This window comes from Oikopleura dioica, chromosome XSR (assembly GCF_907165135.1).
Source record: "Oikopleura dioica chromosome XSR, OKI2018_I68_1.0, whole genome shotgun sequence".
Taxonomy (NCBI): Eukaryota; Metazoa; Chordata; class Appendicularia; order Copelata; family Oikopleuridae; genus Oikopleura; species Oikopleura dioica.
Window position 1 is genome coordinate 651,250 of NC_137294.1, and position 26,118 is coordinate 677,367.

The 26,118-nt window shown below is 43.4% G+C and overlaps 5 protein-coding genes and 1 non-coding gene across 6 annotated transcripts; 2 read left to right on the plus strand and 4 right to left on the minus strand.

Moving 5' to 3' along the window:
• Positions 1-832: 832 nt before the first annotated feature.
• LOC145707250 (uncharacterized) lies at positions 833-6,539 on the minus strand. The gene is made up of 9 exons (XM_081784743.1): positions 6,346-6,539; positions 6,127-6,302; positions 5,312-5,466; positions 5,129-5,260; positions 2,189-2,242; positions 1,843-2,135; positions 1,592-1,796; positions 1,226-1,548; positions 833-1,180 (listed from the first exon to the last, which is right to left on the minus strand). The coding sequence occupies exons 1-9, from the start codon at positions 6,499-6,501 to the stop codon at positions 932-934; spliced, it is 1,743 nt and encodes a 580-aa protein (XP_081640869.1). The 5' UTR covers positions 6,502-6,539; the 3' UTR covers positions 833-931.
• LOC145707251 (uncharacterized) lies at positions 2,282-7,852 on the plus strand. Its single transcript, XM_081784744.1, has 7 exons — positions 2,282-6,850; positions 6,977-7,024; positions 7,099-7,252; positions 7,298-7,357; positions 7,529-7,588; positions 7,630-7,692; positions 7,733-7,852. Exons 1-7 carry the CDS (start codon positions 6,781-6,783, stop codon positions 7,791-7,793), a joined length of 516 nt encoding a protein of 171 aa, XP_081640870.1. The 5' UTR covers positions 2,282-6,780; the 3' UTR covers positions 7,794-7,852.
• A 3,489-nt stretch (positions 7,853-11,341) lies between these two features.
• On the minus strand, positions 11,342-12,027 carry LOC145706667 (uncharacterized). The gene is made up of 4 exons (XM_081784094.1): positions 11,856-12,027; positions 11,749-11,809; positions 11,524-11,707; positions 11,342-11,466 (listed from the first exon to the last, which is right to left on the minus strand). Exons 2-4 carry the CDS (start codon positions 11,800-11,802, stop codon positions 11,342-11,344), a joined length of 363 nt encoding a protein of 120 aa, XP_081640220.1. The 5' UTR covers positions 11,803-11,809; positions 11,856-12,027.
• Positions 12,028-12,249: 222 nt separating this feature from the next.
• Positions 12,250-14,492, minus strand: LOC145708168 (aquaporin-3-like). Its single transcript, XM_081785811.1, has 8 exons — positions 14,245-14,492; positions 14,067-14,206; positions 13,887-14,019; positions 13,410-13,516; positions 13,094-13,252; positions 12,754-12,890; positions 12,577-12,701; positions 12,250-12,516 (listed from the first exon to the last, which is right to left on the minus strand). The coding sequence occupies exons 1-8, from the start codon at positions 14,344-14,346 to the stop codon at positions 12,292-12,294; spliced, it is 1,128 nt and encodes a 375-aa protein (XP_081641937.1). The 5' UTR covers positions 14,347-14,492; the 3' UTR covers positions 12,250-12,291.
• Positions 13,283-13,354, minus strand: TRNAP-UGG (transfer RNA proline (anticodon UGG)). The gene has a single exon. It is a non-coding gene; the product is annotated as a tRNA-Pro (tRNA).
• Positions 14,493-15,086: 594 nt separating the features above from the next.
• Positions 15,087-21,231, plus strand: LOC145706669 (rho family-interacting cell polarization regulator 2-like). Its single transcript, XM_081784096.1, has 14 exons — positions 15,087-15,295; positions 15,823-17,736; positions 17,784-18,075; positions 18,124-18,286; positions 18,510-18,842; positions 18,912-18,965; positions 19,016-19,113; positions 19,273-19,376; positions 19,422-19,599; positions 19,660-19,752; positions 19,798-19,962; positions 20,035-20,373; positions 20,414-20,716; positions 20,976-21,231. Exons 1-14 carry the CDS (start codon positions 15,108-15,110, stop codon positions 21,093-21,095), a joined length of 4,344 nt encoding a protein of 1,447 aa, XP_081640222.1. The 5' UTR covers positions 15,087-15,107; the 3' UTR covers positions 21,096-21,231.
• The last annotated feature ends 4,887 nt before the right edge of the window (positions 21,232-26,118 follow it).

The following is a 26,118-nucleotide window of genomic DNA, read 5'->3' on the forward strand; positions in this document are numbered from 1 at the left end:
CTTGAAGAAGCTAAAAACGAAGTGTTTACAGTAGAAGAAGTGTTTCCCTGCCGTTTTCCTTCTTTTTCATCCCTCTCTCATCGCTGTTAGCCTTTCTCTCTTTCTCTTCTCGCTATTTAAATTTCCTCGCGCGCTGATTGGCGGGGCGCGCGTCCAAAGATTACCCGCGTATTTGGGACTGAATATGAGGCTTTAACTCGCCGTCTCCCTCGACGTGGACGTGGCGCGGGTGTCAGAATATCTGCCACGGGCGGAGAGGTCTCGAGTTCGAGTCCCACCGGCAGCTCCTTTGCCGGGAAATCATATCAAAAGCGATTATCACAGGACAGACTTGGATCTCTAAGGAGATTGTTCCTGAAGAGGAAAACCTGGAATTAAACCGTCTTCTCGGTTTTTGAGTCTGAGATACTCGGTAGGAGAGAGTTATTCAGAATAATAACTTATTCTCACTTAATTTTTCAATTTTGCCCGAGAAGTTTTTGTGCCCTTTTTCATTTCGAATAATAATAAATACTGACAAATAATTCTCCACCGTTGATTGTAATATTGTATTCATAAAAAAATGGCGAAAAATGGAAATGGTGGTCGGAAGGCGTTCTATAAAAAGTAGCTAAATGGACTAAACTCTAGGTCCTATAGTCTAGGAGAGTCAACCTCTAATATATAAACACACGGTGCCAATACCAGCTGCTCTGTATGCTTTCCAATGATGCTTTCCAGGATGACAACCGTTGGTAGTACCAACTTGGTACTGAATTTTTCATGATTGATACTGTAAATTGACGAGAAAATGCCTTGCCAGTGCAGTCAATAAAATACTGTCACCAAGAAGTAGTAATTTCTTCTTTGTGGTAAAAATAATCTGTTTATTTTCAGTAAGCGAAGCAGGTGATAAAAGATGGGCAGTGAAAACGGGCTCGCTATAGTTTTCCTATTTGCGGTTCATGTCCGCGATGAGCTTCTCCATGTACTCCTTCAACATGAGCGCCAACGCCTTCTTACGCTCGCTCTCTGCGACATGTTCCTCGGAGTCCTTCATCACCTTTTCCACGTTTCGGCGCAGATCTTCCCGGGCCTTCTCCCTTTGCTCCAACTGCTCGTCGAATTGCTTCTTGACGGCCTGGATTTCTTCGATGCTTTCTTCCACCCGCGGCATGAGTTGGTTAATGCTCGCGAATTTCTAAAAAAAAGATCATTTCAGTTGAATGCATTCTGTCAATCCTACCTCTCTCACTTTCGCCATCACCTCCGGCGGCAGGTTGGAGCTAGGAAGAGCCGTTGCCGGCTTTGACTTTTTCGGAGGAGGCGCCAAGTTCAAGTCAGCTGGGCTGCTGTTGCTCTCGACTGGCACATCCGGAGTCGAGCCTCTCATTTCGCCTGAAACTTTACTCGAGGAGGTCGCTTCATCTTCTTCCATCGTGGCAATTTCGAGGGCAGTTGCTTCTTCTTGCTTGACTTTCTTCGCCGAAATCTCGATCTCCGGTGTTCCAGCGGCGATCGTCGGGTTAAGCAGATCCTCTTCTCCTGCTTCCGAGTCGGATTTTAACTCTATAACTTGTTTTCAAACTTAAGCCATTCGATGGGCAGATACCTTTCGTTGCGCTGGCGGGAACTGGACTGGCAGCTGTAGTTTCCAAAGAGAAGCTTTCCTCTTTCTCTGCAACAAAGAAGAAAGGCCCTTCTCTTTTGACCACATCTTCAGTATTCTCTCCGTGAAAGGTGGAGTTTTTATTGAAGAAAATCGTCACTTCTTGGCCGCCCAATTCCTCGCTTTCCATCTCCAACTGGATGACGACCTTGAAACAGATTTTAATCGAAAACGATCACAAGATTCAAACTTACATTATTCTCACTCTTCTTGATTGCTGCTCTCTTCATCTCGTACTTGAAGATGGGAACGAAGTCGACCTCGTTGGAGCCTTCGATGATGACCATCATCAGCGCAAATTTTCTTTGGAAGGAGAGATACGCCCTTTGAAACTCCTTCTTTCCGATCATGACTTTTTCGATCTGATCGAAAGCGTTGATGGTTCGGAATATTCGGCAAAGTTCCGCAAGACTAGGTTTGTTTCCCAGGTACTTGGCGAATTCCTCGAAGTTCTCGAAGATTTCTTCTTTATTCTTTCCTTGAGCATCTGAAATGGAAGATCGATTCCAAAAATTTAATTTCTATGTTATAATTACTCACACAGAGTCTGAAGCAATTTGAAGCCAAAGACTTGAACAGGCGCTGGTTGCTCTTGACGAAGACAGGGTGCTCGATTCGTCTCGTCAAATTCGTCCAAAACGAGGACGAGACGAGACGAGAAAATTCGTCGTCAATTCGTCGTCCGAGAGCCCGAAAAATCCTCGTCAAAACTCGTCATGACGAATTTTTTTTTCATTTTCGTCCGCTCGTCCCACCGAAAATAGTTTCCGGTCTCGTTTTTTTTCGTCCCCTCGTCAAACCGAGATTTTGGGAAAACCCAAGACAAAAAAGGGGAAATGAGTCATTTTCCCTTCTCGACTAATCAAAACCTATTTATCCGGTGACATTTCACCCTTTTCGATTCCGTTTTTTAAAATCATTTTTTTCCTTATTTTTATTCTGTCGTTCACATTTCTGAGAGAAAATTTTTCCTGTCTGAAAAAACTAACTACAAGATACCTTTTCTATAAATAAGGTATTTAATATTTTATCGAGGGCAACATGGCTAATACCAATTGTGATCTTCACTGAAGCTGACCATGTTGGTAGAGGCTAGTTGCACTTAATAGTAACATGGCTGACACCGACTCATCGGTAGATGTTAGTTACTAAAATAATGTTAGAATAATAGGTTTAGGAATTCGCATGGCCGATACCGATTGCGATCTTTTCTGAAGTTGACCAGGTTGGTAGAGGCTAGCGATATTCTAAGGGGCATGGTTGATACCAATTGTGATCGTCTTCGACGCTGACCATGTCGGTAGATGCTAGCGATTTTTCTTGAATCAAGATGAAATAATTCAAAAAAAATAAAATCATATTGGGTGGAAAAAATATAAATTTCACGAAATTACAAAGTCGTTTCTTCGTTAATTTTTTAAAAATCTGATTAAATGTCGTGATAGAGTAGGTCAAGTTCTATATTTTCCGAGAAAAAAATTCGAAATGGAAAAGTTTTTTTGCCGTTTAGAGGACATTGAAGTAAATTTCTGCTGACAGCGATTGCGCAAAAAGTACCCATTAGGGACTCCAATTTTTTGGCGGAAATATTTTCTCGAGAGTCTGAACTAGAGCGCCAGCTATTTTCTTGTCCATTCTGATTAGTTTATCACCGGTTTATCAGCAATCAAAGTTAGGTGAAAATTTCGCTGTGGTGATGAGCGCGGCGGTGACTAAGCGTCGTGGTGGCGCTGTTGCCCACCCTACCCTGTTGCTCCAATCGAAATCGCTCGAATGAGATTTTCACTCGTGCTTGGCTAGGGTGCGCCACAGCGTCACCGTGCCGCATTGTCATTGCCGCGCTCCCCGTCTCATCACGATTTTCGTCTGACTTTGATCGCTGATAAGAGAAGGATCGCGTAATCAAAACGAAATAAAAAATAGATGGCGTCTTACTTCAGATGCTCAAGAATATATTCCGTCAAAAAATAAGCCGGTCCAATGAATACTTTTTACGCTAGAGCCGTCAGTAGAAATGTACTTCAATTGCCCTTTGACAGCTTTAGGACTTTTCAATTTCAGATTTTTTCTCGGAGAGTATAAAACTTGACCTGTTTTATTCACACGTCTAGTCAAAATTTGAAAATATTTAGAGAGAAAAGATTTTGTAATTTCGTTAAATTTATATTTTTCCACCTATTCTTATTTTTTAATACTAGACCAGGGATGGAAATATGACAAAATTTTCCGGCGGCATCGGCACGGCACGGCACAACCAAATACCCGTGCCGCGGCACGGTACGGCACGGCACGAAATTCGATAATGGAGTGCCGCGGCACCACGGCACCGCACGGCACAAATTTGAATCATATAGCTTATTTTTATTAAAAGAAATTTAATCTTCTAGTGTACTAATATAATTTTCGAAAGTTTAAATGAAAACCATAATATAGTTAAAATCTTGGATAATTTGAATTTTTCAAAATATGGGTGAGGGTGAGGTTGGGGACATTACTAAGATGATGAATGAAAATGGCATTCTCGGGACCAAATCCTGACCTCCTTGTTTCTTGTGCTTATCTGAAAGCCCATGATCTAAGGAGTCGAATGGTATATAACTTAGGGTCTTAGTCATAGATAATGACGTCATTTTGGTCGAAATAAGGGCCTTATGGGGAAACCTATGTAGTGCCATAACTTTTTATTGGACTTATTAGTTACGTTGATTTTGGGCTCATTCGATAGAGGAACTCAAGATCTAGGTCGGGAGCTATAAACCATGGTTAACCGACCGGTTTCAAAATTTTGACCACGTGGTTTACCGGGTGGTTGACCGCGATTTTCCCCTCCCGACCTAGATCTCGAGCTGCTCTTTCTAATGAGCCCAAGATAAATATACTTTTATAAGCTCATTTAAAAATTAGAGCACTACATAGGTTTTGACCAAAATAGGTAGCCCTATGACGTCATAGTTGATGACTAACACCCCTTACCTATACCATTCGACTCCCCAGATCACGGGCTTTAAGATAAGCACAAGAAACATGAGGGTCAGGTTTTGGTCCCGAGAATGTCATTTTCATTAATCAGATAGCAGTGTTTCCAGCCAATGTCAAGCCCCTTGAATTCAAAAATCAAGTAACGGGGCTGAAACGGCCCGAAGGGCCGTCAAGCCCTTGAATTCAAAAATCAAGGAACGTGCCGCTCAGATTTCTATCACTGGTTTTCGATTGGCTTATTTTGCGAAAGAAAAATCTCGCTTGGACGAGAATTCTCGGTGAGATGAGTCATTTATAAAATTCGGTTGGACGACCTGGACGAGTTTTTTCGGTCTTCGGCTTGACGAGCTTGACGAGTTTTTTCGGTTTTCGGTTTGACGAGCTTGACGAATTTTTTCGTCCTCGTTTTCGTCCGTTTTTCGTCCGTCCGGCGAGGATTTTTCGTCCTCGTCCGTCATTCGTCCGGGAGAATTTAAAAATTTGGACGAATCGAGCACCCTGGACGAAGAATCAGGTCGACTATTTTCTTCGCCATCGATTTTTCTGGCAAGTATCCGTCGCTCAATTGGAAGAGCATCGTTAGTTTGATGAACTCCAGATGTTTTGATGGCAGCTTCAGCTCTTTCTTGATGACTTAAATTTGCAAGTAGCTTTTTAGTTTAAACTTTCCAGGCAAAAACTTACAGAAATCGTCGAAAAGAGCGCACATCGCCCGGAAGAGCTCCTGTCGAATCTTGGCGCTTTTTTCATCATGCCAAAGGTCGAAAACTCGTGCAAGAAGATGCTGCGTCTTCACATACTCGTCTTCTGATTGCGACTCTGCGTATTTCTCGATGCCGCTAAAAAGAGAAATGACAGGATACACGACGTTTAGCACAAAGCGACGTTTGGAACAAACGACGTTTGGAACAAAGCGACGTCTGGAACACTGTTCTAAACGTCGTTTTATTCCAGGCGTCGTTTTATTCTAAATGTCGCTTTTCAGTCTGAAACGCGTGGGCGCCCAGAACGAATTAGATTGAAATGAGAGCAAGTTATTTGCCTGAGTTTTCCTCAAGATATTAATTTGATAAACAGTATAAATTCGATAGAATAACAATACTGATTATCTTATGATATATTTTACCGAATAAATATATTATATAACATATATGTATGTGATTTAAATATGTAACTTATTCAAAAACCCGAAAAATCTGATAAGAATAACCTCAAATAATATTGAATGATATTAACATGACTCAGAAGAGTAAAAACCTCGTCGGTTTGTGGAAAACGTCGTTTTTCAAACTGATTCTAGTCCAAATCATATTTTTGAGAGCGCCTACGCAATTCTTAGCGAAAAGCGACGTTTAGAATAAAACGACGCCTGGAATAAAACGACGTTCAGAATATTGTTCTAATCGTCGCTTTGTGCTAAACGTACTTGTTCCAAACGTCGGTTTGTGCTAAACGTCGTGTATCCGAAATGACACGCGTTGCAGGAAAAACTACTTTACCAAATGAGCTCTTTGATGAATTGGGGGAGCCAGACTGCTTGGAATTCGGTTTCGCCAGGTCTTTCTCTGAGGAATCGTTTGATAATGCCGATGACCATGTCGGGCCCATAATCTTCCTCGTAGAAGATGGCGTCGTCGGTGATGATGTCCGCAAGGAGCAAAAACTCGTCCTCGCGCTGAAAGGAAATCAACGAAGAGAGTACGCAAGTTATAACTTACCCAGCCTTCGCCGAGCGGTCCGTTCCTCGCGGCTTCGCCCAAGGACTTCATGTTAATCCCCTCCTCATCATTGAGAACGTCTATTATTGACGGACCGAAGCCGGTTTCCGCCTCTTGCTGCGAAAACTCGAAACCGTTTGGTGAAGAAGAATCCATCTCTCTTTTTCAGACTGAAGAATGATCGGGCTCTTTCGCTTCGAGTGAAAAAATGGGAAAGTCTAGAAGTAACTCTGGGTGCTTATTGGACAACTTCCGAAACGGAAATTTCCGAAAACTCTTTTCTCTCTTTTTCAAACTCAGCAGAAAAAACTGGCTTTTCTGGATTTCCGATTCGAGTCGAAAACGTCGACTCTCGTTGAAAAGGAAGACGGCCGAAACCCAGAACGAAGTCTTCTTCAGTCAAGTAAAATCGAGAATTTGAATTTTTTGGAAAAGATGGAAAAGAAGGAAAGCCAGGAGTCGGGGGAGGAAGGGTTGATGGAACTCACTGAAGAGCAGCGAGATGGGAAACGGGTTGATAAAACAGACAATTTGTAGAGACCATTTTTTAATGAAGTTTTCTTGATTGTTAGATGCAACTAATAAGTTAGCGCTACTGAAAAAGTGTATTCTTTTCGAGTTTCCTTGAAAAGTTACAGAACTCTTCTTCTTTCGAAGCTCCAGAAAAGTCGCGAACTTGGTAAGTTCGAATTCTAAATAAGTGCTTTCGCATGTCACAGTGACTGTTTACTGTTTCACGGGCGCGAAATTCAGAGGCAGAAAGAGCGAAAATAAAGAGCGATTTGAGAAAGGCGAAGAAGAAGAGCAAAGCTGCGAAAACCAGCCTTGTTGGCTACCGCGAACAGGTCTTCGAAAAGAAAAGCAAGGTGGCCGCCAATTTTTCGGAAGTGAAGAACAAAGCGGCCAGGTATTCGTCCTTTATTTTGAAAAAGAGCTTTACGGTTATCCTCAGTCTCGCCACTGAATTCACAGGCTTGTTGCTGGCCCCATTCGAAGTCAAAAAGTCTGCAACAGGAATGAATTCAATCAAAGCATGACCACTTTTCGGGGCGCCACTGGTTATGTCGCCGAGTGTCGCTGAATGTCGAAAACTCTCTACTTTTGAACAAAAACAAAAAATTGCGACATTCAGCGACATAACCAGGGCGCCCCACTTTTCGAGTGTTTTTTTAATTCATTAAAAAGCTTGGTCGAGAGCGAGTCTGACTTTACCAAGATTCCCATTTACAAGGAGCTTCAAAAGGTATCTTCTTTTGCCATTTCTTTTGATCTGATTTTTATTAGCAAAGAGTGCTGGCAGAAGAAATTGCGGCGATCGAAGCAAGTCGAGATGGCGAACGAATGGAGGTTTGTGAAAACGACGTTTTTTCAAATAAGTAATCGTTAGGTTTCCTGCGAGCCCGAAGAACAGTAAATCGAATGAAGAAAGAAGGAGAAAGAGTCAATAGCTAGAAAGTTTTCTGCTTGTTTGTTTTTCGAATTTTTGACCAAAGAAAAGAAAAAAGAACAAAAATTTATTTGCGTGTTTTTTAATCTATCTTTGCAATAGATTTTGCTTTTTTTGAGACTTGAATAGAGGAGTCTCTAGAATTGTCGCAGGCAAGAGATATGTTTATTCTTCTCTACAAACCGACGATCTCATACTCCGATTTTTTCCGTTGTATCAGTTTTACTTTATTTACAGAAAACAAACATTAAATCTAACAAAATCAAAGCCAATTTTCTTTTTGTATTTTATAGTTTGCCGCTGTCCATCCGCCTCGCTGTCGATTTCTTGTCGATTCCGCCGATTTCGGACTGAATATGAGGCTTTAACTCGCCGTCTCCCTCGACCTGGACGTGGCGCAGGTGTCAAAATATCGGCCACGGGGCGGAGAGGTCTCGAGTTCGAGTCCCACTGGCAGCGCCTATGCCGGGAAATCTAAATAATTGCGAATTAGTCTCGATTGAAAATCGATCGAAAAATGAGAGAAAGTCGAGAAATCTACAAAAGCATTTTTTTCTAAAAGTCGAAATTCAAAAGAAGATGACGAATAAAATAGTATGTAGAATAAGGCCGAAGTTTTTGTGCCCTTTTTCAATTCGAATAATAATAAATACTGACTAATATTTCTCCGTTGATTGTAATATGGAATTCATACAAAACTAATGGCGAAAAATGGAAATGAAAATGGTGATCGGAAGGCATTCTACAAAAAGTTGCTAAATGGACTAAACTCTAGGAAAGAGTCAACCTCTAATATAAAAACAGTCCGTTTCCGCCTGACTCTCGGCTTTTGACAGTAACTGTCACTCGGCATACTTAAGACTTGCCCGGCGTTAAATCCGAATTTTTCTATTTCGAATCTCTGATATGAGGCTTTTTCTGTCTTTATTGGGAATTTATTCTGCAAAAATGAAGCGCAAGAATGAGAGAGCTGAGGATGAATGCACCAGATTAGGTTCAAGGGCGTAAATTGATTAGCTGCGCTCGGCAACCTGTGTAAAAACCTGAGTCAGGGTCTGAACGATCTCTAATCAAAAGCCGCGTAGCGGCTTTTATAAACGAAGCCGAAAAGCGGCTTCGCAAAATTACCTTTCAACCAACAACAAAAACCCTGACTCAGGTTTTTTACACTGTTTGTCGAGTCCAGGTAGAGTTTAGGAAATTTATGTTAGTTAAAGTGATGTCCTTAGAGCCTTAAAATAGAAGGGACTCAAGGTAAATCTTCATATTTAGAATTTCAAGCTGATTTTTTAAACAAACTTTCAGCTTCAAAAATGATATTCGACTGCGAATACGAGTGGCCTATTCCTCAGGGATCCGTATGCAAAGGTAAAAACCCTTTTTTTTTCTCACGTGATGAGACCCATCTCAGTCTCACAGTCTGGAAGTTTTAAAAATTAGGGACTACTGTATTTTTTTAGTTACTTGCCAAAGAGGCTTACTGTTCCGGCCACAGGGGCAAGGATAGGGTTTGATTCATATAAAATAAGCTTGTTTGTGATTTTTAAAATTGATTTAACCCCGCGAGACAACGTCTTCGAAAATGGACCGTCTGTGAAGTGCCGTTGCAGAAGCAAAAATGCAAAGTCCAGAGGCCAAAGGGACGCTGTGTTCAAGACCCAAACTCGGTCGAGCCTGTTACTACCGTGGCTCCTGTGGCATGCTTACGGCTGAAGCCTCCTCTTCAGCCTGGCTTTGAGCTGGACGGCCCGTGCATCTTTCCGATGGATCCCGGAGCCGAGTGCAAGATCAAGTGTCCGAAGGAAAGTGCCCTCTCTTCTATCCCCGTCCTCTAAAATCGTCTTCAGGGAAAATCTGGCTGGGGAAAATGTGTCTGCCGACAAGACGAGTTTGGCCGCGCGGATTCCGACGCAATCGACTATCTCAGCGGCCCCAGTTGCGATTTTCAACTGCCGTCGGTTTGCTCTTCTTCTGAATCCGGAACAAACGAAGATGTTGGCTGTTCAACTTCGGGCGATTTCGATGGATTCTCCGTCGTTTGCGATCGATCACAGGATCATTGTTGAAAGTTAAGAGCTAAGAGCTCAAGAATAAGAACGACTTGTTATTCAACAATCTAAACTGAAGACCGGTGATCTGGTAGGACCCTCAACTTCCTGCCCAATGACATGCGATGGAAGCGCCAACGACGATCTCAGAGCAGTGTGCCGGTGCAAAGAGCGAAACGAGTGCGAATGGGTGCCCAAGAAGCCGTGCAGCGCTCTCGCCCCAGAATGCCCCGATCCAAGCACAGTCGACTTCGGCGAAGGCTTTTCTGTATCATGCTCTGACGAAGTGAGGAGAAAAATGATAGCAAAGCCGAAGCGATCTTCCAATTCATGTGATGTTACTTGCCTCAATGGTGGGACATTTTCTGGCAAGCCTCCCAAGAAACGGCTTGAAGATTAAGATCGCACCCTGCGTTGAAAACCTGAGTCAGGGTGACCTGAAAAAGGATTTATGAAAAGCCGCGTAGCGGCTTTTTAATGTTCGAAGCCGCAGAGCGGCTTCGCAAAATAACCTTTCCAATGATTTTTTTTTCTGAATAAGACGCTGACTCAGGTTCGCTACACAGGTTGCTTCGCCTTGAAAGCCAAGAAATAGTGCAAGTGCAAAAAGCAATCTTGTCAATGGGCGAATATCAAGGGAAAATGCAACTTGTCAGACGATCCAGACGGAATAACGACGGATGGGGTGGAAACAAAAACGTCGTGCAAAGCGAATTTGCCAGACTCAATCAGGTACAAGTCCCATTAGAGTACCACTTAGAAGTTCTTATCCTCAGACATCTGGAGTGCTCTTTGATGATTATGGGGGTTGGCTCTGTATTCAACGTAGAAAACGCTGGATCAGTTCCTGACGGTGCCAATTGCAAAGTCCAGTGTTCCGACGACTTTCAGGAGCGGCTTTAAATCCTACTGTTGCTACTGTAAACTGGAAAATTTGCAATTTTAAAGCTAAACAAAGACTTGGAATGGCGATCTAGTGACGTGCGCCTGCTCCGCGAATAAGAACAAATGCAAGATGAAACTAAAGGGCGAATGTGGTCTGGGCAAAACTGCCTTGTAATTTGTCCCTGTAACATTCCCGCAGTACAGTAAGAATAGCTGAAATGTCACCTGTTCTGGTCATTGAAAAAAGTAATAAAGGAGAATGACGCGGTGATTATTTCCAAAAGGGCAAAATTTATTGATAGAAAGTAAATAAAGAAAAAAGAGACGAGTAATTACACGCAGAAGAGGATAGTTGTTACAGTCAGCACGACGAGCAGTGTGTGAAGGTCAAGGCTTTTTATGGCTTTCGATTAAAATCCCATTGCTGCTCGTTTCTGTGATTCACCGCAGAATTCAGCCGCATAAACTTTGGTTCTTGATGAATTTAGCTCGACAAAAACCTGTGTAGAAAACCTGAGTCAGGTTCCGAAGAAAGACTCGCCAGATTTTGGTGATAAAAGATCGGAAAACTAATTTTTCGAAGCCGCTTTTAAAATAAGCCGCAACGCTGCTTTTTTCAATACAAATCTTTCAGACCCTGACTCAGGGTTTCGGAAAGCCGTGGCCTGAAAATAACGACGTCAACTGGATGAACATAGATCCAAAAAATGACGATTGCCAGGAGCCAGCCATATCGCAAACCTTCGATTAGATTGAATTTCAAACTTTCAGGGCCTTTTCTTTTTTGAACGAAGTTACCTAAGTACTTTAGTTTCTGAAGAGCGATCTCCAGAAAATCAGGAGCTGGAACGTCCAAGTCGCAGACAGGCGTGCTAAACCGTTCTCGGCGTTCTCGGGAAACGCTTGGAACTGATCTTGTCGAAGTTGAGCGGGTCAGGACGCTGGTGGCGACACTTCTGTTGCAGTTTTCGAGCTCGCAGTACTTTAAAAACTGAAGAGAAAAACTAGCAAGGATTTTCATACCTCGCAGTTCTCGCTAAAATGGTGGTGCATTTGTCGCATTTCTGCTCCGATCATTGATCGCCTAAAAAATGATCCTCCGCGATTTTCAATTTTCCGAATCTTCTTACCTTGATCGTGGTCGTCTTCTCCCTGCTTCTCCCCTGCATGACGGGGCAAGATGCGCTCGATCATCATTGCCTGGGCTCGGCAACCTGTGTTGAAAACCTGAGTCAGGGTCTAAAGAATTTTGAAATAGATTGAAAAAACAGATTTTTCGGAGCCGCGAAATTTCGCGGCTTCGTTAAAAAAAAACCGCTACGCGGCTTTTCATTCGAGCTCTCTTTCAGACCCTGACTCAGGTTTTCTACACAGCTTTTTCCCGAGCCCAGATCATTGCTCGACATGAAAATTGCCTCTGAGACTGTTAGAGTCTTCTGCCTGTAAAAAGGAAACTGAATGCAACCTCGAATTCTCCTGCTAATCGAAAACACATTCCGAGCATGTTCTAGAACGGCGATGGTATTTTTTATTAAAATGAATTCAAGCGAGGAGCAGGATTGTTGTTTAAAGTCGATGAACTTCGCCTTCGAAGTCGCCGACGCTTGATTTTCTCGACTTTTTCGACTTTTTCGACGAGACGGAGCCTTTTCTGCTCGAAGGTGGAGGTGGTGCTCCATAATCAGGTGGAGGGAGGGTTGTTTTTTCAGCAGATGTTGAGTGAGCTGCAGCGACTACTGTAACAGGGACGACTTTTGAGTTGCTCTGGACGACCGTTTGAGCTCGTTTTGGCTTACTAACTCACTCTCTGAAGAGAAATGGGAGTAGTTGGCAAGCCATAACTGGTTCTACAGGTAGTTTAGCCGGCTCTTCCAAGTCATCAAGATAGGCTCCGACAAAGAGCAAGTAAGTGTATCCACCGATGATCGCTCCAACCGTCGGCGCAAGAATCGGAATCCAGAAGTAGTAATTCCCAACTAGCAAATTATTTATTGAAATTTAATCAAAATTTTTGATCAGTAAATTTACCTGAGAAAACTTCTGGTCCATAAATAATTGCAGAAAACAAACGAGGTCCGAAATCTCGGGCCGGATTGATGGCGTAACCGGCGTTGACACCGAACGACAAACCGATCATAATGACAAACAGGCCGATCAGAATGGGGCTAGAAGAGAGTCAGTAAGAATCATTAGCATTTATAGGGCGGCCTTGTTCATTCTCGAACTTCCATCATGAGTCGCCTTGTTCATCCTTGAGCCACGTGGACTACCCTCTGATTCACGGGTAAGGCTACATGGCCCAAGGATGAACAAGGCGCCGCATGCTGGAAGTTCGAGAATGAACAAGACCGACAAGTTTCTTTCTTACATGGCCGGCATTGGCGGAACCGAGTTGCGCTTGTCCAACAAGGCGTTGATGGAAACGACGAGCATGACGGTGGCAAAGCATTGGTCGAAAAACAACACTGGCAAAGTCGACTTGTAAAGATCCGTGGGATACGTTGCGAAGATTCCAGCAGTAGGGCGACTGTACTGAGTTGACTAAAATTTCAAAAACGGGCTCAACCGGGATTTGAACCCGGGACCTCTCGCACCCAAAGCGAGAATCATACCCCTAGACCATTGAGCCACGAGAGGAACCCGCTACTTAGTTTTTATAAATGATTGTCTTTTAGAAACTCGACCCATAAGTGGCATTTGTTAGAGGAATTGTTCGTTCGGGATCAAGCCAGTTGATGGCATCTAAGTAGACGAGGTAAACAATTGGCCCGGATAAGAAACCGCCGAGAATCTTTTTCGTGCTCTTTGATACCGACAGGGTTAGGGTTAACCCGTTGCCGCGCAGTAGGCGTAAATTTGCCTCCTGCGCCAATGAGGTTGCCATATTTTGAGCCTCGGGGCGTGTCGAAGCAGCGAAACTGCTACACGCTCGGCAATAGGTTAATAGGGTTAGGGTTATGGTTAGGAATTGACCCGTTGCCAAGCGCGTAGCAGTTTCGCTGCTACAACACTCCCCGAGGCTCGAAATACGGCAAACTTATTGGCCTAGAAGGCATTTTTACGCCTACTGCTCGGCGACGGGTTAATAGGGTTAGGATTAGATTGATATGTTGTCGATAGACTCGAACCTAACTGTAAGCCTGTTGGATGTGAGCACCTTCCTGGCCAGCAATGTAAACCACAGCTTGAATAATATTCATCCGTCCCAAAAGCCACTGGGAAATCGTCACAGCAGGGTTGATATGTCCACCACTGGTTCGAGCAGCGACGTAAATTCCCGCCGCACAAGCAAGTCTATTTTTGAAATATTTCTTATTCAACAATTTAAAAGCTCAACTTACCCGTAAGCCAAGTTGATATCGAGAAAAGCAGCGTTGTGATACTGTGCTTGATTTTGAGCTACAGACGCGTTGCCGACAGTTACAAGCACGAGTGTTCCGAGCATTTCCGACCAGAACTGATTCCAAAGCTCGAATCGACCCTGGAAAAAGTAGAAAAAGAGGAGCCATTTTACCGTACCGTGGTGATGTTTCTGATCCATTCTTCGGCCCGCCAGAACTGAATTCTCTCTTTGCGAGGAGGAGTCCTCCCCCTCGGCTCACGAATGTCGCAGAAGCCCATCAAGCGACTCTTCAACTTTCGTTTTTTCAAGAATAAGGATTGAGAGAATAAGTCGCCTGGGATTCCTAAAACTTCGGCAAATATCAAGACGATTTGAAGACGAAAAAACGGCCTTGGCGAATATTGTTTGGCGAGTCATATAAGTTGATTTTCTGCTTTCTGAAGAAGAGATGCCGGAAGCATGGAATTGATGGTCATACTAAAGATGGTATACTGGAGTTCATCAGAGGAGAGGACTTGTTTGACTTCTTATCGTTCAAAAATGAACTCTTTCAATGATGATTAATTAATGAATAATTTAATTATTATTAATAATTATTATTTAATTAAATATATATATTTTAATTATATATTTGAATAATAAATTATATAATATAATTATAATTATATAATAAAAAGTATTTATTTAAATAGTTATTAAATAATTATTAAATAATATTAAATAATTAAAAAATGAGTTTTTTTAGTCGAAAAAAGTCTGATTCTCGCCCAGCACCCCCTTAAGTTTTTTGATTGAAATCATGGAAGACTTTTTTCTTATTGATAATGTTTTTTGCATCGAGCGAAAAAAATGCTGAGATATTTTTCTCAGATGAGTGAAAAAGTAAGGAAAGAAGGCTAGCTGCGGTATGTTCCCACGGGTGCTCCGCGGGGCAAAGTTTCGGCGTTGGAGGAGCCGCCTACTCGCTCCACCGCCAAAACAGAAATTTCGTGAGTTCACCGTAAACGTATACAAAACGGTGAATTGAGGCTCGGTCCAAATGGACTTGCTCGACGGGCTCGACGACGACGGCGATGGAGACGTCGACAACCCAGTCGAGATTGAGAGGCGCACCGCCTCAATTCTCCACCCAACGCAGCCGGATCAAAGCGACCAAGCGCCAACTGCGGTCGCTCCAGAGGTCACTGAAGGCGCCAAGAGAAAAATAAGAAAGGAACGAAAATCTAGGTTCGTCACGCTAAATTATTTTTCAAAAAAATAGTTAATAATAGTTTCAAAATTGATTGCTAATCAATTTTAAAAAATGATTTTCTGGTGATTTCATTTTATTAAGGAGGTAGATATAAAGAATCGCCATTTTCCGTCAGACAGTTCTCCCAAAGTTAAAATAGTAACACCCTTATTTTACTTTGGAAACAAAAACTTTTGATCTTTCTCTATTTCCTATAGAAGCCGAAATTTCGAATTTCAAGAAAATTTTTTAACAAAATTTTTCATCAAAGATCGCTAACTTTCCTAAAATGGTCATTTTGGCGACAATCGGAGGTGCCCGATTCGCATTGTAGCACCCCGAAAGCTCAAGAAATCTAAATTTTTGGCTTCCATAGAAAATTGATAATTGCCTGAAATAAATTTCGAGCTGAAAAAATAAGGGGGTCACTATGTTAAAAATTTGAGAAAATACTGATCATCGATTCTTGATATCTACCCCCTTATTATTAGAAAATCCTCCGAATTTAACAAACAAACTGTAGGTCAAAAAGCAGATCCCGTCAAAAAGCTGAGCTCGCTGTCCAGCCCCAAGAAGGACTTCCTATCGATGTGGACCGAACAATTTCAATCGCAAGCACTGTTGCTTCAGAGCGATCCTCGCGGCCCAGACGAAAGCGAAGCAAGGATCCAGAAGCAGAAGCGCGTCGTCTTCAGCGAGAGGAAAAATACAGAGAAGCTGGCTTGACGGACAAGGAAATTCTTGAAAAAGAAGCGGAAAGGCGAAAACGAGCGCGGAGCAAGTCGCGAAAGCGGAAGGAGGAGCAAATTATGGCGGTGGCACTTGAGCGCTCCGAAACTGTCGGAGAAAATGACGAAGAGCGGCGAGGGCGAAAAGACACGGAGCGACAGAAAAGGAGGGAGAAACGAGAACGCTCGCGAAATCGAAACAAGGAGCAAGCCCAGCTCGAGCCCGCGTCGGAAATTCTTGAGGATTCTCAGCCCGTGACTACTACCGAACCAGCGGTGGAGGAAAACAATAATGAAATAAACACAGAGCCCAAAAACAAAGAAGAAACTGAAGAAATAGAAGCCCCTCCACCAGCACCTGCTCCAAGGAGTGTTCTTAACGTAACGCCGACTGAAGAAGCTGTCAATAATAATGAGCCCGAAATTGCTCAGCAGCCAGAAATTAATCAAGATGTTCAAGAAGTTTCCGAGGAGGTGGAACAAAAAGAAGTGATTTCAGAAGAGCCAGTAAACGAAACTGAAGTGCTGACAAATGGAAATCCTGACGAAATGAAAACTGAAATTCCAAGTGCTCCTGGTTCTCAAGAGCAAGCAGCTCAACTAAATGAAGAGCCAGAGGGAGAAAAACCAGCTGAACAAAATGTAGAAGAAAATGAATCAGCACCGACTGAAATTGAAGAAAAATCAGAAAAGGCGCCAGAAGAACAAGTTGCTGTCGAAGCAGTTCTGCCTCCAGCGCCACCGCCGCCGCTACCACCTGGAGTAGAAGCCGCTCCAGTTGCTGCTCAAGGTGCTCCTCCTCCACCACCGCCACCTCCTGGTGCGCCAGTGCCACTCACAGCCCAGGAGCCAGCTGCTACTGAAAAAACGATAACGGAAGCAGTAGCCGAAGAAGGTGCAATTGACGAGGACCCAACAGCTACGATTGACCCGTCGAATCTCGATGGAGAGGAAAAGAGCTTTGCTTCTGATCAAGAAGTGACCACTGGTTTGGATCCGGACACTTACGCCGATGCTGACGGACTCTCGGTCTCTGAAGCGCTGACTTCGAGGCTCAACGACGAAGTGAACCGCGTCTTTTCCGACAAATTCTCTGTCCCTTCCATGTCACGTGCTTCTTCAATCTTATCGCTGGCGATCGAAGACCCTCAGCCAGAAGGGCAAGAGCGCAAGAAACGCTTTGGCCTTTTCGGAAAGAAAGAACGCGGCTCATCGAAAAAGAAGGAACGCCCGAGTCGACTGGCAGAGATTTACTTCGCAGTTCGGAAAGGAATTGGCGATTACATTTCCATCAACACTGCCGAATTAAATGTCCTCCAAACACAGCGGCTCAATCAGGAAAATCCATCAAACGAGCTTATTGAAACTTGCTCGAGTTTGCAGCATTTGCTCGTCCGTCTTCAAGAGCACCAGGAAGAAATAGACACTCTTTACGAGTCGTACACGGAGATCGACAGGGACTGGCGCGAGGAGAAAATCAAGCAGCCTTCTTCTGCGATGCTTCAACACGAGCAAGACATGAGCAGTTACTTGGGCGAGTTTTCGGTCAAGATGAAGGGCTTGCTCGGTTTCTCAAGACTCAAAGCTGGGGATCAATATGAAGTGACGCTCCGATACGGAAAAGGACAAAAGTGGAAGTCGCAAGGAAAAGTCGAAAAGGATGGACTCAACTTGAAACAATCCTGGACAGAGACAGACACTGTTTTCAGGTAGACTCCGCTCATGATTGTTGATTATTAGTCATTGTTGATTTCAGGCCGACTGTGGGCGAGTTCATCGCGATCAAAGTCACCGAAGCGCGCAAGATTGGCAAGGGCGTCGTCGTCGGCAATGTGTCGTGCGAGACGAAAGATCTCTTCAATTCGGACATGCAGCAGCTCGATGTTGAGCTGAACGAAATGGGTTCGCTCAAGTTGTCGATCATGGTCCACTGGAAGCCCTTTGTGGGCGAGGATATTAAGCCAATTGGCTCGGCGATGCTGTCTGAAATGGCGGCGAACATGACGGGCGGGTTGGATATTCCACCGTCGATTCGAGACAGCGATCAGGTCAGTTAAATCAAGGGCGATAGTTCTGATTATGTTGTTGGTTTGTAGATTTCGCTGGCGCCCACTATGACTCCGTCGGAAATGTCAACAATGCGCGCGCCTTCAATTGTGGCGACGGAAGTGGCGGCCACCTCAATCGCGGCGACATCGGCAATCGAGATTCCGGACATTGCCGACTCAGTCCGCGATAATGACACTCTCGTCAAGGGATCCTAAAATGCAAAATGAACCTTTTTCAAAAAGAACGCGTCCACCATCAAAAACTCGTAGAACTCCTAGAGACCAGCCTAAATCTTTGCCAGAGCAGTCGTCTCCGAAAAACTTGAAGAAAAAGTCAACCGCTCCAAAGCAAACTAATTCTACTAGGTCAAGGGAAAATTCAAGGCCCAAAAGTCAAGCAACTAAAATTCAACCAAAAAATAATCTGCAAAAAGCACCAAAAAATCTGGCCAAAAAAGTGCCAAAACCGCTTCCCCAGCCAAAAACTCGCTCAGATGAGAAAAATTTCAATGAAAAGCGGACGGCAAAACTGAGGGTAAATATCGAGCGCAGGGCGAAACAGCAGGCAAAGAGTAAAAGTCGGATCCCTGGTAAAGTTGACGGGCAGACTGGCAAGGGTGTTGGCATCGCGGATAGAATCAAGGGACTTGAAAATGCGGGCAAGCCGAAGGACTTTATGGACGAAGTGCGCGACTCCATCGATCCGAGACCACCCTTGTTTACCTCGCAGTTCTTGGCTTCAGTCATGAGGTTCGAACTTCAACTTGGCATTTATTTATTAATCTTCATTAGTTGCTTGTTTTTTAATTAATGAACAAAAGTCGAACCTTTTTGAGATTTGGCTGACATCGAGCAAATCGAGGAGAAACGGCAAATGGAAGCGGCCATCGGTAAGCTTTCCTGTCGCGAAGGGGATAAATCTATTAATAATAATGCACAGGGCGGCGACTTATGGAAGCCACAAATCAGCTCAATCTGGCCTTGGACGACTTCCGTGGCAGATACAAGGAGCTCAGGCATCTGGAAGAGTCTATTCAGGTAATCGATGTTTTATTTTGTCTTCCTTGATTCCCAAATTCCAAGGTGAAGTTCATTTCTACCAAAATTGAAAATTGATAAACAAAGCGACTTTTGAAAAGTGACCAATAAGCGAGAATAAACAGGCTCTAGTGCTGTTAATGTAAAATTATCTTTCAGACATTGGCATCGATTGTCCGTCACGGCGGACGTGATCAGCCGTCTGTGCCCCTACCTTCCGAGAACGAGTCTGCCATGGATCTCGACTTTATGAACTCCGAGCGGTAAATGCCCAAAAATGCATCAACAATTCTAACCAATTGTTTCAGCGCGACAACGACGCTAAGTCCATCGACAGTTCTAGGAAGCACCATCGCTCCTCTAGAAGATGACCAGAGAACGATGATCACCCAGTCGTATCGGTCCTGTAGAACGGAGCTTTTCGAACTCGATGATGATGTTCCTCCAACAACGGGGAATCCTCTTATTGACGAGGCGTTGCTACGGGTCTCAAAACTTCTCAGAACTTTAAATTACATCCGATATATTCTGAGATCCCTTTGAAAGATTCCACATTTGCAGTGCTGCAAGAACTTGTTGGGCAATGTGGGCAACTACGGCCCATGCCGCGTCAATGAGATAAAAGCCATCACGAGCTTGGTAAGTGGACCACAGCTGTCAAGTATAAAAAAGGGAAAATTTAAGATGCGCCACGGCCGGACAATCAGCCGATTGATCGAGCTCTCGCGGTCGCGAGTCTCATTCACCCTCGACTCGCTCAAAGAGTACGAGTTCAAGTTCAGGCCTACTTTGCTCATGCAGTGGAAATCCTGCTGCGACAACAAGACCAAACTGGCAGTTCCTGTCAAGGTAGACTTCCTTAAATTTTAATCAAACCGCAGCGCCCGATTCTGGATTGCTCGTATTAATGGAACACTTTAGACGTACAAGTACGAATTGACTGGCAACTACTCGTCGCATGTGCGCAAGCGTCCGGCCGTCGCCGATCAAGTTTTTCCTGAATTATTGAGGCGCATTCTCGACCGGCCCGATTTGACGCGCGAAGAGGACCTCGACAACCAAATCATCACTGTATATCAAATCATACACTACTTAGAAGAGCTCAAAGCAGAGGAGCAGCGCGAGTTCGGCAAGCACGTCGAAATGCTCAGCCTCGAGTTGTTCATTTCCGGCGAATTGGAGTCGGGAGACGAACCCTCTGTTCTGAGAGCGATTGGATTGCTCCAGTCCTTGCTCGTTCGAAAACATTCCAACATGAAGGTTTGAAAAGGTCAGTAAAGGAGTCTTAACCCTTTCCAAGGCGCTGGCAATCATGCTTCTCGACGAAAACAAGAAACTCCGCGACGCCGCGGCCGCCCACCTCCGCCACATCGCCAACGAGCCCGGCGACGGGACCTGGCGGCCGCGCGATTTCGCCCTCGCCAGCTACCTGGAGTTGTTGGAGGACAAGTCCAAAAAGCTCCGCCGAGCGTCGTGCATCGCCCTCGGCTTCCTCAACGCAAAAGAAGCGCTGCGTCAACTTCAATATGTTTGTATGGCCGGACAAGAGCCGGAAATCCGCGAAGCCGCCAAGAATGTTTTGCCACGTCGGGGTCACGAAATAGTTCTGTTTCCCTTTTTTCTTCGGGAATAATTAAAGAAGCGCTCGTTAGAAAACGGCTTTGTGCAGCTTTTGAGAGATAGATTCATTCATTTCTCTCAAAGATTAATTTCCTCCTAAATAGAGTTCAATTTTCAACCACATTTCTTGGCTTCTTTAGCATTAAATATTCACCATTCAAGGGAGCCTGTTTGCGATATAGGTTTGTCCACCCTTAAATTATTCCAATAGAAATTGTTCTTTTCGTGACCCCTCGATCCAGATTTCGTTCGGCAGCGAGGGCGAGAAGGCGTACGAAGATGCAAACGCCACCTTCCTGGCGCAGACAATGAGCCACACCGCCATGACCCTAAATCGGCACCATATGGGCACTGCCTTGTAGTCTGATCCCTGCGCGATCAAATGAAATTAATATTCAATTCACTATTCAAATATTTATATCTTTTGCGCTTTGTTATAAAGATACAATCCATCTGCTTTGTACAAAGTTCGACCTGCATCAGCCATCAATACATTTATAATTACTTTCGACAACAGATGCGAATTGGGCACTTTCCCCCAGGGCAGATCATCAACAAGCAACAAATCAAAAATGCAGGAAAAGTTGGAAATGATTCTGAGGACTCAGGAATTAAAACCTGAGTCAGGCTCTTCAAAGAGTTTAATGAAAGCCGCGTTGCGGCTTTTTAAAAAACAAAGCCGCGAATCGGCTTCGCCAGATTATCAAACTGATCTTACTTTTGGCGAAGCCGCATTGCGGCTAAGTTTTTCAAAAGCCGCTATGCGGCTTTTAATAAGGAACCCTCCGTCAAGTTGGAACACCGTTTTCAAACAGCGATTTCGGTATGATACCCTTAAGATTTTCGGAAAAAAATTTGTTCATCTTGACAGGAGAGGTCCTTCATTCCAATCCAAGACCCTGACTCCGGTTTCCAAGCCAGGCATATTTGAAATAATGCGGTTTGAAAACGCATTGAATCAGAAAATAGAAAAATCGCCAAAAACTCAGAATAAGTGATCAATTAAAGTTGTTGCTCGATCAGCTGTCACTAAATCGTTTTAGTTCGCTAGCCGGTTTAAAATAGCTCTTCTGCAGTTTATGAATAATTAACTGCTCTAATAAAAATGCCTAGTGGAGCATCAATCTTACTTCCCGAAAAAAATACTTCTCAATTATGAACGAGAAAGCAGCCGATGCTAATACTAATAATGCTTCATAAAAAAGGAAAAAAGGGAAAAAAAGGAGTACCACTTTCACTTCTTTGGTGATGCATTATTTACGCGATGGAATATCTTCTATTTTGATGATATCATTGTTTTCTACATGCGATTTTTAATGCAAAAAGATGGTAAACGAACCATTTTGAGATTCAAGAGTGGTTTGGTTCAAGGGAGAAGGTTTATTCTTCATCAGATAATTGGTACTTCTATGCATTGATCGTAATCTATCGCCATATAAGCTGAATAAGATCAACCTCCATCCTTATATTGACTTTATAAAATGAACCTTGAGCATCATGATCCCCTGGTTTGAGCCGTAATTCAAATGAATCCTTATCCTTACTTTTGAATTCAGATGGTGCATTGTCATGTTTTTGTTCTTTCTGTAACCCTGATAATAAATTGATAATAATAAATTGTTGTTGAAAGATTTAGCTTGACCCTTTTTTTGGCGAGAGTCTTGGTATATTAGTAATTTCTTCTTGTCATATTTTGAATGCATAAGTATGATGAGGAAATCGAACCATTTTGATATTCAAGAGTGGTTTGGTTGATGGTAAAAGGTTCATTCTTTATCAGATAACTGGTACTTCCATGCATTGATCGTAATCTATCCCCATATAAGCTGAATGAGATCTTTCTTTTTTCATAGAGTAAAATGCATTCTTGAATTCTCTTAGTTTCTTGTTGTCCGGCGACGGTTAATTGCAAACTTTAAAAGACAAGAGTATTATATGAAGAATAAAACGAATCTTGATCGTATGTACCAATTAAGTAATTGTGAACGATAATAAAATGAATCCTTATCCTAAGATTTAAATTCAGACGGTGCGTTGTCATGTTTCTGTTCTTTCCTGTAAACCTAACAATAAATGCTTTTTGATAATAATAAATTTTCCTTGAAAAATTTTTGGCAAGAGATTTGGTGTGTTAGTATTTTCTTCTGAATTTTAAAATGGCGTCGCGGAATAAATGAAGGGCAATAAACATTTTGTTTGTTGGTCAAATCGAGCACGGTCAATTACAGTGAAATGGCTATTCCACAGTAACTCGTCGATTTCGGGCCAGCTGGTTGCATTCCCCCGGGCGCACTAAACTACCCTTCCTTCTTCCCCAGAAAAATAAGCAGAAGAAAAGCTCAATATCATCGCTCCCCGCAATAAAAATAAAAACTTAATAATGCAGCTTCGCCATTAATTTCTCATTTTCCATTGTTTGTCTTCAATACGGCTCTGCTTGCTTCTTCGGTTAAACAGGTTAATCTTTGCCAAAACAAAATGGGTTAAATTCGAATCAAGATTTCCAAAAAGCCCGGAAATTGGTGTAGAACCTGAGTAAAAAACCTGAGTCAGGGTATCAGATTGAGATAGTTTATGTGGCGAAGCCGCTTTGCGGCTTCGTTTTTAAGAAAGCCGCTACGCGGCTTTTTATTAAAGCTTTTTAGGACCCTGACTCAGGTTTTCTACACAGGTAAAGTGCTGAGCTAAGGCTCTAACCCGTGTATTTTCTTTTCCAAACTAGTTTGACGGTTGAGGATTTGGCGCTGGTTGACATACGTCCGATGACAGTAAATTTTGCGTTTGCAGTTTGCGACTGTGGCATGGGCGACTGTGCCCTAATTAAAAAAAGTTGTTCAGCAGTCATTTCTCGGGGGAGGGCCTGGCAGGGCCGGCGGCGCGGTATCCAACTCTCCAGCGCCGGTGGTGCGCGCGCACTCTGCGTGCCCATCAGGCCCTCCAGCCTCGACTTTCTCATCGTGGAGAAAATCTACCTGCAATCTACTGAAAACACCAAAGAGGCCACGCCAAAGAGAGACAATCGAGAATTCAACTTTCCTGAATTCGAATATTCCGGAATTTCAAAAAAAAGAGAGATCCAGACCTCCAAAAGAGACCAAAAAAAAAGAATAAGAAGCTCGAGAGAAAAGTCGATGACAATAAGAGGAGTCTATGAAGAAGTATATAAAGATTAACTCTGCGAAAAGTACGTACTAGTATTTTCGGAATACCTTCAAGATCCAAAGATTTCCAGTTTTTTTCCATCCGAGGAACCCTTTTTCTTCTTATGATGGCCTTTAATAAGCCCTAACCCTAACTCCTGCCCCTTAAAAATTAGACCCTTTCGTAAAGAAAAAAACGAGTAGTAAGCAATTGATTCCATTTGCGGCGTGCCCCTAAGGGTGTACCCCTAAAGCGCTGATGTGATTAAATTTGACCGCGAGCAGGATCGATCCCTTCTCGAAGGAAACAATTTGGCAATCAGAGTCCCACGTCATTTTGGCGAATCGCGCGGAGGAGGCACTAAACCAGGGCCCGATTGGGGATAATAACCAGGATAATCCTCTCTGGCCCGTAAAAACTCCGAACAGATTACTGCATTTCAAAGACCGAGGATTTCACAGACCCCTTTTTCTGTACTCTTCCTTGATTGCAGCCCTCAGTTAGGGTCTGAAAGATCTTTAATGAAAAGCCGCGTAGCGGCTTTTTTTTAATCGAAGCCGCAAAGCGGCTTTGCAAAAATACCACTTCAATATATTTTTAAATTGGAGACCCTGACTCAGGTTTTCTACAGTTTCCAAAAATCAAGTCGAAAAATGTGGCTTTTGGAAGTTGCTCTTTTTAAAATTGGACGAAAACGGAGACAAAACGCTAGAAACAATCCACTAATCTAAAATGGAGGACAACCCTTTGTCACGTCGAGCGCACTGAATACATAACTAATAGCTCCTATTACCGTGCCTTCAAAGCGAGTGTTTCGACTTCAAGTGACTCGTTCAGAACACACGTCTCTAAACAATCTCCGCTTTAAAGATGCACATTCGAACATAGAAGGCATGATGTGCTAGCCAAACATGTATACAAATAAAGCAAGTAGCGGTTAAATTCGCATCAAAGTTGCAGCTCGAGTAAACGCTCCTTAGTCGGCGCCCGTCAGCGGCTGCCAACAAGGTTGACATTTTGACGATGGACGAGTGCACTGTTTTTAATATTACTTTAATGTCCCTGGCGACACTCTACTCTGCTTCCAATCAATGTCTCGTTCAACAAAAAGCAAAATCAAGCAAGGTTGCAAAGAAACTTGTCACTTTCGTAAATTATGGAACGGTTTTTGGGGCAAAACACAGACAGAAGCTGGGGTAGGCAACCTGTGTAGAAACCTGAATCAGGGTTCTGAGACAGCCTAATTATAAAGCCGCCTAGCGGCTTTTTTAGGATAAGAAGCCGCAACGTGGCCTCGCCAAAATTAGCATCTCAATCTATTTTCAAATTCTGACTGGACCCTGACTCAGGTTTCTACAAAGGTAAAGACTAAGCGATAGTACCCTCTTAACCCTATCTTATCCACTTATTTATTTTTTTTTTGAAAGCCTTCCATCTTCATTTTTGGAAAAAAATATGATGCATTTTAAATTCCTCCTTGCCATTATATTATCGATATAAGGGAAAGGTCAGCCGGGTAATTAACAAAGGGCATGTTGTAAAAATCAAAGTATGGACTTCAAGTTCATCAAGTTTTATTTTAACGATTGATTTTCAGTTTCCCGTTTTGAATGGGAATCGAGCTGCATACAAAATTCCGGCTGCTACACGCGGCGTTGTGTTTCTTATCGATCGTGATTTTGCTGGTGCTCGGAATAACGAATCTCTCGCGCGATCAGCCACCTCCTTGGATCTTCCTGGCCCCGTTGATCCTCCTGTGCCTCTCTTTCATCCTCTCCGCGGTGTTCTGCATCGTTCGGGTGGTCATTCGCGTTAATTTCCCAGTCGTCGGTTTTGCCGCCCATGGACTTGCCTCTCTCCTCTACGCCGCCGCAGCTACTATTCTTCTTTACGCCTTCATCTTTCTTCCCAAAAGTCCCTTGTTCACCACCAAAGGTAGACTTTCTTACACTCAGGGCTTGGCAACCTGTGTAGAAATCTAAGTCAGGGTTCCTCAAAAAGCTATGATGAAAAGCCGCGTAGCGGCTTTTTTTCAATCAAAGCCGCATAGCGGCTTTGCTAAGATTACAAATTCGATGATATTTGAAAGATCTAGAGAAGCCGCTTCGCGGCTTTGGTTTGAAAAAAGCCGCTACGCGGCTTTTCATCATAGCTTTTTCAGGAAACCTGACTCAGGTTTCCTACAATGGTTCCTGGGCTTAGATAGGTAAATGTGTCAGTAACTAACTTTCGTTTTTCAGAAAA

Bases quoted from the DNA above. Each gene is read 5' to 3' on its own strand.
- LOC145707250 (XM_081784743.1), bottom strand. From the start codon at position 6,501: ATGGATTCTTCTTCACCAAACGGTTTCGAGTTTTCGCAGCAAGAGGCG. The intron at 1,549-1,591 runs GTATCTGCCCAT...AACAAGTTATAG, and splicing joins TCCCGCCAGCGCAACGAAAG to AGTTAAAATCCGACTCGGAA. The intron at 1,181-1,225 runs GTAGGATTGACA...TCTTTTTTTTAG, and splicing joins TGATGGCGAAAGTGAGAGAG to AAATTCGCGAGCATTAACCA.
- LOC145707251 (XM_081784744.1), top strand. From the start codon at position 6,781: ATGGAAAAGAAGGAAAGCCAGGAGTCGGGGGAGGAAGGGTTGATGGAA. The intron at 7,025-7,098 runs GTAAGTTCGAAT...CGCGAAATTCAG, and splicing joins CCAGAAAAGTCGCGAACTTG to AGGCAGAAAGAGCGAAAATA. The intron at 7,358-7,528 runs AGGAATGAATTC...AATTCATTAAAA, and splicing joins GAAGTCAAAAAGTCTGCAAC to AGCTTGGTCGAGAGCGAGTC.
- LOC145706667 (XM_081784094.1), bottom strand. From the start codon at position 11,802: ATGATCGGAGCAGAAATGCGACAAATGCACCACCATTTTAGCGAGAAC. The intron at 11,708-11,748 runs GTATGAAAATCC...CAGTTTTTAAAG, and splicing joins ATTTTAGCGAGAACTGCGAG to TACTGCGAGCTCGAAAACTG. The intron at 11,467-11,523 runs GTAACTTCGTTC...ATCTAATCGAAG, and splicing joins TCAGAAACTAAAGTACTTAG to GTTTGCGATATGGCTGGCTC.
- LOC145708168 (XM_081785811.1), bottom strand. From the start codon at position 14,346: ATGGGCTTCTGCGACATTCGTGAGCCGAGGGGGAGGACTCCTCCTCGC. The intron at 14,207-14,244 runs GTACGGTAAAAT...TACTTTTTCCAG, and splicing joins GGATCAGAAACATCACCACG to GGTCGATTCGAGCTTTGGAA. The intron at 14,020-14,066 runs GTAAGTTGAGCT...TTTCAAAAATAG, and splicing joins GATATCAACTTGGCTTACGG to ACTTGCTTGTGCGGCGGGAA.
- LOC145706669 (XM_081784096.1), top strand. From the start codon at position 15,108: ATGGACTTGCTCGACGGGCTCGACGACGACGGCGATGGAGACGTCGAC. The intron at 20,374-20,413 runs GTTTGAAAAGGT...ACCCTTTCCAAG, and splicing joins GAAAACATTCCAACATGAAG to GCGCTGGCAATCATGCTTCT. The intron at 20,717-20,975 runs GTTCTGTTTCCC...CCCTCGATCCAG, and splicing joins CACGTCGGGGTCACGAAATA to ATTTCGTTCGGCAGCGAGGG.